Source organism: Buteo buteo, chromosome 5 (assembly GCF_964188355.1).
Source record: "Buteo buteo chromosome 5, bButBut1.hap1.1, whole genome shotgun sequence".
In the NCBI taxonomy this organism is placed as follows: domain Eukaryota; kingdom Metazoa; phylum Chordata; class Aves; order Accipitriformes; family Accipitridae; genus Buteo; species Buteo buteo.
In genome coordinates, this window is record NC_134175.1 from 42,650,728 (window position 1) to 42,666,880 (window position 16,153).

General features: G+C 39.4%; 1 protein-coding gene across 1 annotated transcript in view; it reads left to right on the forward strand.

Annotated features, from left to right (window-relative positions):
* KALRN (kalirin RhoGEF kinase) overlaps window positions 1–16,153 on the forward strand; it is a 532,592-nt gene that overhangs the window by 243,257 nt on the left and 273,182 nt on the right. The window contains exons 7-8 of the mRNA XM_075028813.1: window positions 4,183–4,374; window positions 11,202–11,333. Of these exons, the coding sequence (XP_074884914.1) occupies window positions 4,183–4,374; window positions 11,202–11,333 (324 nt within the window). The remainder of the gene's footprint in view (window positions 1–4,182; window positions 4,375–11,201; window positions 11,334–16,153) is intronic.

Sequence of the window (16,153 nt, forward strand, 5' to 3'; positions counted from 1 at the left end):
TCACAGATGGTTTCTAAACTCAAAGTAACAGGGTGCAAGCTGGGGTCTTGGGGTTTTTTTTGTTGGTTTTTTTTTTCTTCTTTATTTTAAAGAACAACTCTTCAAGAATCAAATTTCACCTTCAATTAATCTGCAAAACCCTTCTCTTGCAGCCCACCTTCACTGCTTGCCATCACAATATCTCAACTAGTTCTCTAGGAAATGAGATGAACACAGCCAAATTCCTTGCAGATTTAATGCTCCTCACTGCTGTTTTCTTTTGTGAGTGTAAGGTAGTCTTTTTATATGTGTATTAGAAGAAAGTATTGTTCCAGCTAGGGTTGGAGGGTTTAATTAAGAGGGAAGGTCTCCCAGCATGCCCACTGGATGATCAGGGCTGAATTAGTGTATTTCCCTGTGGGAGATCATTCCACAATTGAAACTCCACTGCTGTCAGTGCTTATTGCTGAGACTGAGGGCTGTTATCCTACCAAGTGTTAGAGACCTTAGCAGTGATTGCTTACACTGGAAGAACAGCTATGTTATAGACATTGATGACCAGAATCAAGGCCTTGTTTACATGACAGAAATGGACTAAGAATTGGTGAACAAAGAGGGGTATGTGCACTTCCAAGGCACTGCACAAGGCTTTCCTAAACTGTAAAAGAAACTCTTGCATATCATGATGCTGATGTACATGTGGGGAAGTTTTTCTTTTGTTTGCCAGTCGAGTGATTTTTTTAGGAGTAAAAAATACCCCTTTTTGACTAAAGTTTCAAAGTTGAAATAAAGTCAATGAAAAATTAATTCTAACATAGGGAGTGCTTTTGAAAAATCTGCAAATACATGTAAAATAAAGGGTTTTCAATGATAAAGGATACTATTAGCCAAAACTTGGGTGTATCCTAGCATCACTACAACAGAATGTCAACTGAAGTGCTTTTACCCTTACTTCTAGACATTAGTATAGTGTTTTCTCGTTGTTTGACGTATTGTAGTCCTATATTGCCATAAATCAGTGAAGCCTTGCAGTCCTCTTTGGGGGCGCCTCTCGGTTTTGAAAAAAGAAAGATGAGGCCTTAGGTCATATTTAAAGTGAGACTCTCTATGAACCTGATAGTAGTGGATTTTCCAGCCCAAAGGAAAAATAAAGTCACAGACATTAGTTGCTCTCTTTATTTCCTATTAGGATAAAAAGATCTATATAATTGTGACATAGAAAAATCTCAATTCATTCAGATTTTAGATCTGAACAAACCAGAGGGAAAGGCAGGTTTCACTTTGTAAAGCGTCAACAGTTGAATTTTGGTAGCATGGTTTTTTGTTCCATTTTGCTCAGAACATTACACATTGGCTGATAAAGATGAAAAATGTGGCTTACAATTTTTTTCTACTTCAAGGTGGAAAAGAAATATCTTGCATTTTGTGGATTGTGGTCAATTAAATGTTTTTCTTATGAAACTAAATTCTGGTGTGCCTTAAAGTCATTTTGCATTTTACCTCAATCCATAACAGAGATCCCATTTTCCCAGTTTTTTTCCCAGAGATCACATCTTTCCCAATCACAGTGACACTGGGTAAAAGTCCTGAGATTGTAAAATGTGTTACGTCTGGTAGGATGTGCTATCCTGAGTTCTAGATCTTTAGCCAAGTCTTTGCTCTGTCTTGTTTTTCTGTGAGACCTTGGGCAAGTCTTATGTGTCCAAGCCCCACTCCAATGTCTCTGCTTCACTGAGGTGGGACGGATAAAGCGGAGGTAAAGAGTGTATGTGTCTGGAAGTAGGAGGTATCCCCATTGCACTACCTGTTGGAGCTACACAGAAGAGCATATCACATGTGATATTGCACTCGAATCCATTTATTGCTCAGAAAGCAACAGGGGAAGCTCGGGAGTCTCTGTTTCCTGAACCAGTTCCACTTGGTGCACTAAGAATGGAGGTGTGAGCAGGTGACTCCCAAGCTGCTCCTTGTTTTCTACTGGAAAAGCTATGGAATTAGTGGATTGGCTACAGGACAGGTTGGTACTCTTCCCTGAAAAATTCTCATCTAGGAAAGTGACATTTCATCCATGAAAATCCTCATCTCTGTATAGAAATATAACAAACAGACATAACAATATATAAATCTCCCTAACTTAAAAATCAAACTCTAAGAACCTCTGCTGTATTTCAACTGATCTTGCCTTTAACCTTCCACTAGTTAATACGTCTATATACTGTAGCTATAGGGAACCAAGCAATTCACAGTTGCTTTCTGCCATGCTCATTGCATTGCAATGGCAGAGATAATACTGCAGAGAAAAAAAAAATAAAAGCGAGATATTTTTTACATGAAATCAAAACTTATGCAGCAACTTTTCCTTCAAACACAGCAAAGTTCCATGTCTTCATTTGGCGCAACTCATCCAAGCTTTAACAACTGTAGTGATGTTACAATGCTTTCCACCAGAAGAGCTGACCTGAAACATTGCAAAATGATCTTGCCTGAGGCTCAGTCATGAAGACTTTCTGGGAGAAAGGCTTACATATTTAGTCTAAATTCCAGTTTCTAACCTAGAGGGATGCAAATAAGTGTTTGACTGTGGCTCGGGGTGAAAATTCCAAATCATAGTATCTTTTTTAGTATACTTTAAACTTCAGAACAATTTTGATCTTTATCTCTAATTGTACTGAAAAAAAAATAATTTCTTTAAAATTAATTTGACAATTTTAGGCCAAATCCAATTTTTAAGAAAAGGCTATGTGATAAGGGGAAAAACCAACCAAAACTGGAGGCTGGGTATTGCATTAGATCTGTGTTATTTATGTGACAGCTGTCACAGTCATGGTTCTACCAGGGAGAGCAGAGTGGCTGTAAGGGGTATGGCCCCATCCTTCCTTCCTTTAGCACCTACAGGTATGAGGAGTGTACTTCAAAGTTATCCCACACACTTTGCAGACATACTTTGCCCTGCTTCGCAACTTAGTTTGGACCTGTGCCTGCCTTGGCAGTGCTCTGTTGTGTTTCATGTTTGGATTGGCAGATACCTTTCCACATTGTGCTTCCGCTCACTATGATGAGATCCTGCTCCAACAAACACTTCCACCTCTGATTTATTGTTTACCCATGAGTACTACTGTTAAAATCATCAGGGCTGTGTCTGTCCTTGTGCATAAGGGTCTTACAGATTCTAGTCTCTGAAAATCCTAAAGCCCTTTTGAAATACTTCGGTGAGACAAGAAAGCAGTGAGTCAACATTAGCAAAACATTTCAAATTCTGGGCTGTTCCTTTCCTCTGGCAAGGAGGAAAGAGAAAGGAGAAGTGTTTACATCAAATGACATTCCAGAAATCTGCAAGACAGCTGTCACTTGTCTTTGATAGTGCATCTTTGTAAGACATTGTCATGATGGCTATTTATTTTCAGGTTTATGTTCCTATGCGGAACAGGAGTGTCGTAGTGCAATTACATTGCTGTCCACAGTTCAGTTTGAGAAAGTACTATCCTTCCACTGCTTCAAGGCTGAATAAAAACCATCATGGAAAATTGTTAAGGAAGAACAGAAAATACTACCCTCTTAGCAGGCTGTTTGAATCCTTCTAAATTCACTGTAGTTAAATGATATCTCTGCTGGATAACAGCTTAAAATAACCTGCAGAAAAGATAACATTTTAACCAAAGAATATCATTTAATAGACATTTCAATGGAAACTCTTATATTTCTGTAGAATATCCGTATGAGCTCTTTTTAAATTCTATAAGAGTTTTCCATTTGTTGACACTGCACGTCTATAAAAGATTCTCAGAGAGTTCTCAAAGGACTGAAAGCAAACATTTCAGTTACGAATATGTGGATTTAGCGTCCAGAAATATGAAGTAATGCAACAGAAATATCAAGAATAAGATAGAAGCAATGAGTAGACCCTAACAGGTGACTAAATAGCTGAAGTATGGCAAATAAGTTTTACATAAATAAATGCAAGGGGAGAGGGGGGGATAATAGTGTTAGATAATGGCATAGATGTGCATAAAGATTCCTGAGGGATATATTTTTAGAGTGGAAGGTAGTATGCCTACTATTCATGCATATTTAAGCGGGTGGTTGATTACTCTCACTGAAATGCTCAGCTTTACTCCAACTGATGGTGTTTGGAATGTGTAATGAAGGCAGAGGGTGGTCACAGTTCTTCCTTCTCTTTATTTATGTCTGCTTTTTAATTTTCAGAATGCCTATGTCAACATCAATCGGATCATGTCTGTTGCATCAAGGCTTTCCGAGGCAGGCCATTATGCTTCCCAGCAAATTAAACAAATATCCAGCCAGCTGGATCAAGAGTGGAAGAGTTTTGCTGCGGCTCTGGATGAGCGCAGCACCATTTTAGCGATGTCTGCTGTCTTCCACCAGAAAGCTGAACAGGTGAGCTGCTTTTGTGACTGGCAAAATGATCCATTGCTACTTTGATAATGACGATGCTGCAATTATTACCTGATGGCTTTTGGCTTGTACGCCTTGAGGTTTTCCTAGTGGATCAGTGTCTCAAAAACAAATAGTAACATCTTCCCTGAAAAACTGGCACGCGTTCCCTGAGTGGGTAAGAAAATATGTTTATGCCTTAGTGATGAGAAAGAATCTGATCATAAGTGAAGCGCACTGGTGTGGTAACATGCTGCCTTATTTCTATTGCCTAATATTTCATCAGTGCTGTGGATAAATGCAGGACTATTATGGTCAGGAAAACAGTATGTGTCTGCACTCATATGTATATGCGGTATGTGCTGTGTGCACAGGAAAATTCACACATATGACATAGACCCATACCAACAGACAATTTCTAGGAGCCAAAGCACATTAGTGTTAATGAAACTTACAGAATTTGTTCCACTACCTACTCTTGCAGTGCTCTCCATAGTCCCAAACTTTGTTAGACCTCACTAAGTAGAGAATTCAGAGACAGCTAGGAACATCCAAGAGAATTTTCCATGTCCCTGAACTCTTGTTTGTGTCTTTAATAATTACCAGAATTGTTCCATAATTTCATAGCTACAAAAGCTTTAAAATATGTCAGAGAATAAACCTTCTGCTTTTTTTACACCTAAACCAGGTCCACTTAATCGTGATGGTTCAACTTTGATCATATGTTGATTATATTCATTTTCCAGTGACAAACACTGCTTTGGGGCTCTCTTCAGTATTGTTGTGTGCTTGTTTTTCCAAGTAGTTAATATCGAAGCTACTAAGTGGGTGTGCTTGATGTTTATAAAATGACCCATACTTCAAGTGCCTGAAGAAATTATAACTGATAAGCCAGAAACTGTGCCTTGTAAACCAGAGTATATGTATGGAAAAGTTTAGCTCAAAGAGTAAAGATTTTCTTTACTGTTTGTTTCTGACTGTAGAATTATAATGGATTTTTCTTTATTTTGTGTTTCCTATTGACAACAGGCCATAGCATAGAGCAATTACTCACCCTACTGGGCACATACTCATGTAAGCACACTCAGTGTCTCTGATGGGACTGATACGCTAAGAAGATGCCCAGTATAAGTACTTTCATCTCTGTACAATGGGCACTGTAGTGTTTAGGTGTAGTCTTCATGTTAATAATTGTCAGTCATCATATGTTCACAAATAAAAAATAATAAAAAAAATTATATCTAGCCTATAGTGACAATGAGAATGTTTAAGGTTTATTAATGAATTACTTCTTTATCATTTGTTTTGGTTTGGTGTTTGGGTTTCTTGATTTTATTTATTTTTTTTTTAACAAGTGATTCCCTATTTTTCTGAAGTGCAAGTCTTGTTTGCAGTTTATGGGGAGTTGCTGAGGTATTGTATAGCATGAAAAGCAATAAAAAAGAAAGCTGTATTGAACTGTCTGTCAAGCTAGGGGTGAATTTTTTCTTTTGTCTTCATACCTTTTGAACACTGTCAAAGTGGGTATTTTACCTCAGCCTTAACTTGAAAAAAAAAATTACATTAATATCACTTTCAGTTTTGGGGTTTTTTTCTTTACAATTGTATGGATAGGTCTGAAAAATCCAGTCCTGCCTTGGCACCTTTTCATAAGGAACTGAAGTGTGTGCTGCCTGACAGAAGCCAGTCTCTTGTTACTAAGCAGACAGGAGAATTTGCTAATTGTGAACAGCAGTTGCTCCTCACTTGCAATAAGAGACAATTCAATGGAAGATTACTGCTGATGTGAAGCCTATAAACTCAGACTGCTGCAAAAAAGAAATGTGGGAGTCAGTGTGTCCATTAGCCAGTATTAAAATTTTGGCCTTGCTTCAGTAACTTTGGTAGGATAAACTAACAACCTGAATGCTAATGATTTAGTCATTTGACCTCTATATAGTATAAAAAGTGAGGTGTTTGGGATTTGATCTATAATTCAGCCTGTTGTCTATCAAATGTTCATTCCAAATCTGACTGACTATTATTTGGCATCACCCAGGGTTTTTTTGGTTTTGGTTTTCTTTTTTACTCAAATCAGGGCTTCATTATTTAACAAAAAATAAGGCTCAAATCTCTGTTGCAAAGATATAGATAAACCCACTATTTCCTCCTTCCCAGATCAAATCTTTTTTTTCTCCCTTCGTTCTGTCAGTAATCTTGTTGCAGATCCAACCATTTCTCCCACAGTGTAACCCTGCTTCCCTCATACCGATCTGATATGCAGATTGTCATTCCTTCTCCAATATGATAAGCTGCTACAGTCTCTTTGTTCATTCCTTCATATTGATTGAAGTTCTCTGTGATGCCAACAGGAAGCGAGTCTACTAGGACCATAATCTTTAAGCCTTTAGGACACCCCAGCCTGCAGGGAAGTTGTTGGCCTGGGACAGAGATTTATGAAAAGCTCTACGATCACTGTAATACGAAAGATGAGCAGGAAGCAACTTGTTTTTCAAGGTCTCTTCCTAAAGACCCCACACAGAAAGCTGCACAGAATACAATTTGTCTGGCTTGGAAGGATGAAAGGCTGAGTCAACCCTGCTGGGAATAGAACCTCATATCTGTCTTCACGTGCCTCAGAATCACATTGCTTTCCTGGCTCTTACAGCAGATACCTGTGGCATGTTGAATGGGACTCGGCTGAATGAGTTCCTGGATCAAAGCTTTTTTTTTTTTTTTGCTTTGTTTCTTTCTTTTTTTTTCTTTTGTGTGTGTGCATGCATGTGTCTTCCTTAATTTTTTTAAACACAATTTGTACATACTAAACCATCATCAAGAAAAGAGCAAAGAAAAAGGAAAAAAAGGAAAGTAAAGAAAAGAAAGGAAGACAAGACAAATCTTGCCAACTTAGCCTCCAGCCAGGCTTCCTTCAGCACGTGTGTTTGATCAAAAGCCAGTAAACTAAACTCCAAACAACCACTATGTCCAGGGCAAGGTGCAGCTCAGGATATTCAGTGGAGGTGTTTCCAAAATGTCCCTTAATTCCACCTGCTACAAATCTCCTGGTTGGTTGGTATTTTTTTTTCTTTTCTCTTCCCTCCTACCCGCTCTCCCTTTCTCATGCTAGCATGGAGATATTCTAGTGCAAAAGAGAATCTACTTCTGTATCTTTAGGTACGTCTGAGTCTATTCAAAGTTGCAAGAGAATGTAGGAGAACATGCCTTATTTCACTGTGATTTCAAGAGAACTGTGCTGATTTACACCAGATAGATTCTGGCCCATTAACTGCCAGATGGGGGAAGCAGACATTCCAGGTGTCCTCCCTTTCTTGGATGTAATCTCTGAAAGTGTGCTAAAGTATTCATAAGATGCTCACTCTACAGATCCTGTCAGAATGAACACATTAATGTCTTCAGTCGAGAGATCTCAACCAATTAATTCTGGGTCAGAGTCTACCCTCAGAAGTGAACAAGCAGAATTGCTATTTAAGGTAGTAGGTGTTAGGTGCCCACGCTAGACAATTTGTCCTGATTCTCTGAAGAGTGACCCCTGACCATTTGTCTCATACTACATTACTCCCCAACCAGGAAGACTACTGTTCTCATCTCTCATCTCTGCCTGGATCTCTAAGCACATCCTGAACTCCCCTATCTGAGGAAAGGAAATTAAGAAGAGAGGAAAAGAAAAAAGGGAGGAAGAATTTGAGGAAAGGGAGGAAAGGAAAAGCCAGTTGATACCTATAAGATGCAGGGATAAGACCAAGATAACTTCTGCATTAGATAGGGAAATTCCAGAAACAACAACAGGAAATATACAATTAGCCTTGTACAAAAAATTCAGGCATCAAGAGATATTATAGGTCACTGAGGAAAACAGTTTCGTGGCTGCCTTCCCATCTTTCTCCACACCCACTCTGGAGCATGAAAGTACACAAGTTTGCTTTTAATTTCTCCAGGGCCTAGGAGAACCACCCTGGTTATCCTGCAGCTTCCATGCAGAAGCCTAGCAAGCAGTAGGCAAGGACCGTGCAAAAAAATGTGGAGAAATATGAACTACAAAATGTCTGAGCTGTGTTGTGGAGCAACCATGTGATACAGCATACTGGTCCCTGAGGAAAGCTAGTAAGAAGTGGTCTGAGTATATACATTATTACCTGACCTAATACAGAATTTGCAACTTAGATGAATAGGTTGTGAGTCAGGAATAAGTGTAGGTCACTACTTTAAAGTTACTTTTGGATTGGATCAGAGGCACAAAGGTACCTTAGGGACTTTTTTAGGAGAAATTTTTCTTAATCTTTCCTGAAGTCTTGAAAAACATGTACAATTATTGGAGGCTGTCATTTCAAACCATATTTAAGCAACTTCTTTGTTTCTAGTAGGAGCTATTCTAGTCTATGGGCTAACTAGAAATTTAAGCAATTAATTTCAATGATATTGAGTATCCAGTGGACAGTAACAGCTCCTGTTCCAGCCTGATAGTTAGCAATTTACAATTTTAGATGTATCTTTTTTCAACTCAGTCAAATGGTAATTTTGTGATATAAATATGTTTCTAGCATGAAGGGTTACATTTAATAAAGTTTTTTGTGCCTGCCACAGTCTGTGAAAAATAATAAAAATTAACATAGCTGCTTTTTTCAAGATACCCAAATCAGTAGTCCTATGGTAAGAACTAACACTTTGCAAAAATCCTTAGAGAAAAAACATTTGCTCTCCCTGTGTGAATCTACACATGCAGCACAGACCACTATGCACTGTTTCAGGGTATCAAACACTGACAGTCTGCATTTCTTAAAACTTTTTAAAACAGATGATGTCAACTGCTCCTGCTAGTGGCAGAAGTGAAATTACTGATGTAATTGTTGGTGTGACATTGCTTGTATACAATAGATATACAAAAGAAAGATAGATGTGAGACAACAAGGTGGAAATGTGGTTATGTGCATAGGATCTTCTTGAGACTTCTCCCACCTACTGTGCAAATCACAGTCTGGGTATATGGTGGTATATGACTGTAAGAGCTTGTACTAAAATTGGTAGAATTCAGCAGTTTTGATTCGAGCTGTAACAGTGTGATTCCAGCAGCAGGAGCACTGGTCTATAAGGTGTAAAGGGGTTTTGTTCACTGTTTCAACCAAGAGGTTCATGTAACAGCCCCAAAAGGGATTGATCTCAGCTCCATGCTCTTAAAACTGCATAGGAAATGATGTGAATTCCACTACCTTGGCACAAAATATGATGACTTCAGCTTTATGCAAGGGTGTTTGGGGATTTCATCTGAAGAGATTCAACAGATCAGGAGTCAAACCAACACAGAGAACCTGCCATCCTTGCCTCCAGTCTTCTAGAAAGCATGGTTTTCACTGGTAGATTTGTACTTTGTAGACATGAACGTTTAGGAATTCATCTTTGTCACGGAATCTTTGTGCACTGAAAAGAAGTGTTTACAATGCAAACACTTTATAGCCTTGATTACACAGCAGGATGGTGAATAGCTTTACACTGCTAATAAAAAAGGATGCTGATGCTAGAGCCAGAGTTGAATTGAAATTCTTTGCTTTGAATCTCGCAGCCCTTCATGCTGTGAGCAAGTGCTTCCCTAACAAGCCACAGGTGAACACTTCAGGAGTGGATAAAGCTGTAATTCTGAGGGTGGTTGTGTGGCATTATTCGTTCACCCTACAGGGCACTACATCTGTTGTATAATTAGCTGTTCTTTTTTATAAATAGCCCCAAAGTATGGCAGGCTGGTTTAACAGAAAGATGGAGGAAGAGAAAATATTAATGAGAAGAAATGAGGTGGCATTAGGCAGTTAGTATGGACAAAATATGAACATGTGAGTTGTGTCATTGAAGTATAAGGCCTGCTTAAAAGAAAAACAGGATGGGAACCTTAGAGACTAAATTCCTTTTTCTTTTACAGAACAGGCAGCACCCAGGAGAGCTTCCCCAATTTGTTCTGCCAAAGTGGATCAGCACTGATCTGGAGGCCTTTAAGAGTGGAAAAATATTTTTTTCCATTCCTCTGCTCCCTGAAGCCATTCAGTTTCTGGCTGTCTGTTAAGGCTTCCAACCAAGGTGCTAAACCATATCAACTGCAACAGCAATGATATTTTTCTCCCTTTTCGTGGATGTCTGCCCACCAGGAACTGGACTGAGACCAGCAGCTCATTTTGCATTGGCTGCTTAGCAGCTGTCAGATGGTAATGGTATCTGATCGCTGCTGACCTGGGCCAGAATCAAATGTGTGACCCAGGGGTTTAAAGCCTTGGTATCCTATTAGCAATCCCACTGAGTTGGCCCTTGGTTGGGAACTGCTTGAATACAGACTGTCTGCCTTTCACTGAAATGAATGTCAGCGTTGATTTTAATGGGAGTTTTCTATTGCTCAAATCAGTAGTGTTAAGGACAGGTAAGCAACTGAGGGAAGATTGACAGCTGAGACAATGCCAAATACAGCTGGAGCTGTAACTGTGTCCTTTTGTGCCTCACGATTATGTTTTTTTCTAACCATGTTGTAGCCTCCCTTTTTGGAATGCAATGTTGTGACCTCCCTGCAAGGTATGCAAAGACTCTTAGAATGGGTGTTTTGTGAGCCTTGTTAAAGGAGCATTTGTTTTTAATCCAGAAGAAACAGAAAACATTCCTTTGGAGCTAGGTGTTCTTCAGGTACTGAGGAGGTGACAGGAATGTGCTCTTCCAGGGTGCTCAGAAGGACTCCTTTATAACTATTACATTTTCCCAGTCCTTGCTGCAGTCATATGTGGCACTCTGAAAACAAAGTTTTCTAATGTTGATGAGATGATGTTCTGTGTCACTGTTGCTCATTGTTCCTGGAATTGTTTCAGTTCCTTTCAGGTGTGGATGCCTGGTGCAAAATGTGCAGTGAAGGAGGCCTCCCCTCAGAAATGCAAGACCTGGAACTGGCCATCCATCATCATCAGACCCTGTATGAACAAGTAACACAGGCCTACACAGAGGTATGTGCTTCCCAGAGAAAAATGTGAGTATCTGTTAGGTGACAACAGGTATTTGCATTTTGGAGCTTAGCTTTTCTAAATGAGATAGATTGTGCTTTCCATTTCTGCAACTTTTTCAAAGAAGGAGTGAGATCTAATCCCAGGCTGTAGGAGGTTACTCAGAGCAATCTGCTTGCAAGGGCACAAAAGGACAAATCTGAGGGACAAACCCCATACAGAAATGAAATCTAGAACTAGTGTTCACACCCCAAAGAAGAGCTGCTTCACTGCCTTTGCTGAAGAGGGTACCCCTTTAAGCCACCAGTAGCTTTACTCCTCTTGCTTTCCTTCTGTGAATGAGTCCTGGCTCTAGCCAGGTGTGCTAATGGCAACAGAGGATGCCAAAGGCTTTTTCCTTCAATATACAAAGTCACAGAGATGTCAGGTCCTCATTACAATGAATGCTGCAAAAGACTGTGCTTTAGATAGAATCTAGAGTCATTTAGGTTGGAAAATACCCTTAAGATCTTCCTAACACTACCAAGTCCACCACTAAACCATGTCCCTAAGAGCCACGTCAGATGTATTTGTACATACTGTTGTCAAATATCTCAGACCTAAATAGGGTATGTGTTTTTTTCCTTTAAAAGAGGGTGCCAAGGATGCTAAGACTAAAACATATTCTCTGGCATTTTGTAAAAAAAAACCCATAAAATTCTTCACTTGCTTTTTCCCCCATCCAGGCTGCAGCATGAAATAAAAGCTACTGACAAACAGCCAACATTCAGTGCATCTGCCTCTGCAGGCCAGGGTCTGTGTTTAGTCCACTTTATTTTGCAAAAAGGTTACAGGACCTCCCTGGCATCTGAGAAGACTCCTTTTAGGAATAAGGCTAGTCTAGATGTTCACCCCAGGCATGGGCCGACCTGCAAATTACCCTGGGAAGCCATGTACATTATCCGCTCTATTCTGTTATTCATGTCTCCAGGATTCAAGATTGTTGGGAAGTAATGCACAGATCACCTGAATGCTTGGGTTTAGTTGTAATTTTCATTTCCCTGTACTGTGCTGTGCTTGACTGTCTTTCTGGGTATCAGGGGATTTTGCTCCTTGAAGGGTTTTCCAGGCTGGACTGGAGGACTGTGCTAGTGCTTGCTTTACTTACTTAGTTACCAAGTGAAGACTCCAGAACAGAACATAACAGCTCTCCTCCATGCTCAGGCCTTGCTCTGGTCATCACGCTGTTGGAAGAATCTATAGTATAACATAGAAGAAAAAAGGATTTGCTAATCTAGGCTTGGTGGCAGGCACTCGTACATACACAGTGAAGTTGTGCAGATACCTTAATGATGAATGTAAGGAATGTGAGATAGAAATCTCTTATTCTCTGAACACCTGCAAGAATTTGGAAGTTAGTCAGTTATAATGAGCAAGTCTGGGTTGCAATCACAAAGGGCAATTCCTTATTCAATAATCAAGCTTCTCAGGAACAGCGGATTGTGTGAGTAAACACAGAACAGTCCTGTTGACCTCTAGTTGCAACTGTGAATTTTATATATGTGCCTAGTCAGGTGAAACTAAGTTTTTTTGATTGCATTTAAAAATTATTTCTAAAAACGAGGTCAAATTGGGATTAAATAAAAAATAATAATGTTTGAAAGCAACATTTTGTTTATGAGCCCCAATCTTAGTTTTTGTGAAATTAAAATTCGTTTAAAACTCATTACCAAAACTAACATTTTACATGCATATTGCTTTTGCTGACGCTTCCTCAGAAAGCTATAACTTATCACAGACACAGCTGTTTAAAACATTTCTGTATTATTTTACTAATAAGTACCCAGAAAGGTTACAGTCTGTTATTTCAGAGATGTTCATCCCTTTTCCCACAGCTACATGGTGAGCTGAAAAGCCTTAGGAGTCCTGCCTCCTATCCACATGCCTATTTCTCCAATCTAGATAATGCCCCTTGCCTATAGAAAATAATGTTTCTTCCTTCAGAGCTCTCTATGGTGGGATGAAAATTGTAGTTTTTCTTTCCTTTCTTTTCCTGCAGTCATTGAAAATCTCTGTTGCTATTTCTGTAATTCTAAGAGATTTGGAATAGAATGAACATTCCTTGGAATAATGATTTTATATGGATATTTAATAGGTTATTAATTAACATTTAATAGGATATATGGGCCTATTCTGTGCTGTTAGAGTATAACAAAGCAGTTCAGATTCACTGCAGGAACCTAAGAAGAGACGCCCAAAGAATCATAGGGAGGCTTTTTTTTTTTTCCATCTTGCCATGATTGTAGCTATAATTATTTGCCTTCTTTCCTTTATTGCACTTAAGTGAAGCTCAGAAATAGTGGAGGCAGAGATCATGGGCCTCATATGCAATCCACAGCTAAGCAATCCTCTCCTGTGCTAAGCCAAGCTGCTGGTAGAACAGGCCTTCCTTCTTCTGAGAATCAAGTGGCAATATATTTGCTCTAAAGACCAATTTTTTTCCCTAGTGCAGATTGTAGCTGTTTCACAGACGGCACCATTAGTCTAGTCACTGCTTTGGCGGTCTTTCTGGCCCACTATATAGGATATCTACAGATTTTAACTTATTCTCCAGCTATGTATTCAACATCGAGGGAGATAATTCCACTAGCACAACAAAATCTATTTTTTGTTTTACCCAAGATCACATAACTTCTTACAGAAACATTTGTATACTGCCCATCCTAGCCCTTTTCCTACCATGAAGTCAAAATGCAGGAATATCAGCATATGATAGGAGTGTATATGTGTGTTGTGTCAGGTGGTGAGTTAAACCTTCCCAGAGAGCCCAGCAGCAATTCTGTACTTTTCAAAATAAGTGAGAAATGGTCAAATTTGCTTTGACAAATGCAGCACTGGCACTTACACCTTACAGGGACTGCAAGTCATGCTGGGTGCAGGTCCATTCATTTTAAGACTTTTGCAATACTTCTTAAAAATACATTGTGAGATGTAAGTGAAGTGGTGCAACTAAGCTTGTCTCCTTGCACAGTCCTTGAAAAATTAAAAAGATTCACATGAAAAGAGATTTGATGATTTATATTTGCAGTTTTAAGGAAAACATGGAAATGACTGAAAGAGCACAGTTGGTAGCTTCTCTATTTATGAAGCTGTTCCCTTCCTTTCCGAAATCTGTTCATTGGTGAACTCTGAGAGCACAAACCTTCCGTGACCATTGATTGGGAATGCAGTAATATTCACAACAAAAATACTTTCAGAAAAGAAACTTTTTAAGCCAAAGAACTTCAGAGCTGCAGAAGATATGAAATCCTGGAATATGTGTGTAATCCTTGTGAATACTGAGTACCACCGGTTACCTGATTGTCACTGTGCTCCTTGCATGTATTTACTCCAGCATGATGGGACAAGCATGTAAATTGGAGAGCAGGAGAACACTTGTAATAGCCTCTGATTTGTGTTAATGATTATTAGCAGGACAACACAACCACTCGAAGTCTGGTGTTTATCTCTGGCTGAGCAGAGAATAACTGGAAGGCTATGCCCATCCAGGAAAAATCATAACTTGTAATCTCTGAGGCTTTTTAGACAGACAACAGGAACAAATTATCATGCCATAGATAAAAGCCTAAATCCTATAGAAGAAAAAGGAGTAAGAGGGAATGCAGAAGTGTACTCACTCTTTCCCTTGCACCACAAATCTAGGAGAACATTGTCCTGTTTTAGCTTTGGACGAAGCAGGGGTGTACAAGCTGTTGCCTTTGAAACAAGCTTTTCATTCTGCATTGCTGCTACCACTGAGACTTTTTACTGTAAGGGCCTTGCTGGTCATATTCACCCACTAGTCAGCTCTGGAAGAGCACTTTTTTGTAAGACGACTGAATTTAGTCTGGTGTTTTGATCAGTCATAATTAGTATACAGAATACTTTACCCAAGGATCTGACCCCTCAAAATGGAAGAATTGCAGGATTATACCTCTGGGAGGCAAAAAAATGACATGCAGGGCCTGCACTTGTGAGATGTAGTAGGTGTGAATAGGTCTATATTATGGCACAAAGTTTCCAGGAAAGTTGTCCTGAGTAAAGCATGTCTGTCATATTGTCTGTGCAATCACATATCTCTGACTGGTAAACTGTTGAAACTTTATTGTTAATCCTGATTCTGCTGTGATTTCTATCAGTGTAAACCAGCAGGGACTATACTAAAAGCATTGTAACACCACCCAGGGACAGATTCAGACTAAATGTAAGCAAAAGGCCAGTAACAGGAACATAGTGAATTCACACAGTGAATTTAGCCAGTGCACAGAGTGAGTTTCTGGTCTAATAAGCTGCTCCCAAGTGTGTGCATAGCCTTGGTTTCCGGTTCCCAGTGATTAAATTGTTGCTGATTATCTTCCCACAGATAAAATAGGATGTAGTATGCCTTGTCTCCTTCCCTGTCTAGAAGCTGCTGCTTCCTGACTAGCAGCTATTGCCACCTCTATAATGTTGCCAAGGTAACACCTGTGCCTCAGTGTTTCCTCCTAAAATCCTCCCTCATATCACCACTATCCACTGTTGTTGGTGAGTACAATCATTCCGTCTGTGACCCCAGAAGGCTTCAGCATGTGCAAATTGTTCCAGCTGGTCTTCAGCAGCAACTCAATTTGAGTATGGAAAGCCAGTCCCTATGGACTCTCCAGATATTTCCTGATCAAATTCCAAATTGCCCTGAATATTTAAAAAATCTCCAAGGATCTGCTTAAGGCCAGCTAATAGTTGTAAGTATGACGAGATTTGACTCCCGCTTTTGCCAGTATAAATCTCAAAGGCTCTCTTGATTTCTCTGAAAATGCACCAGATAC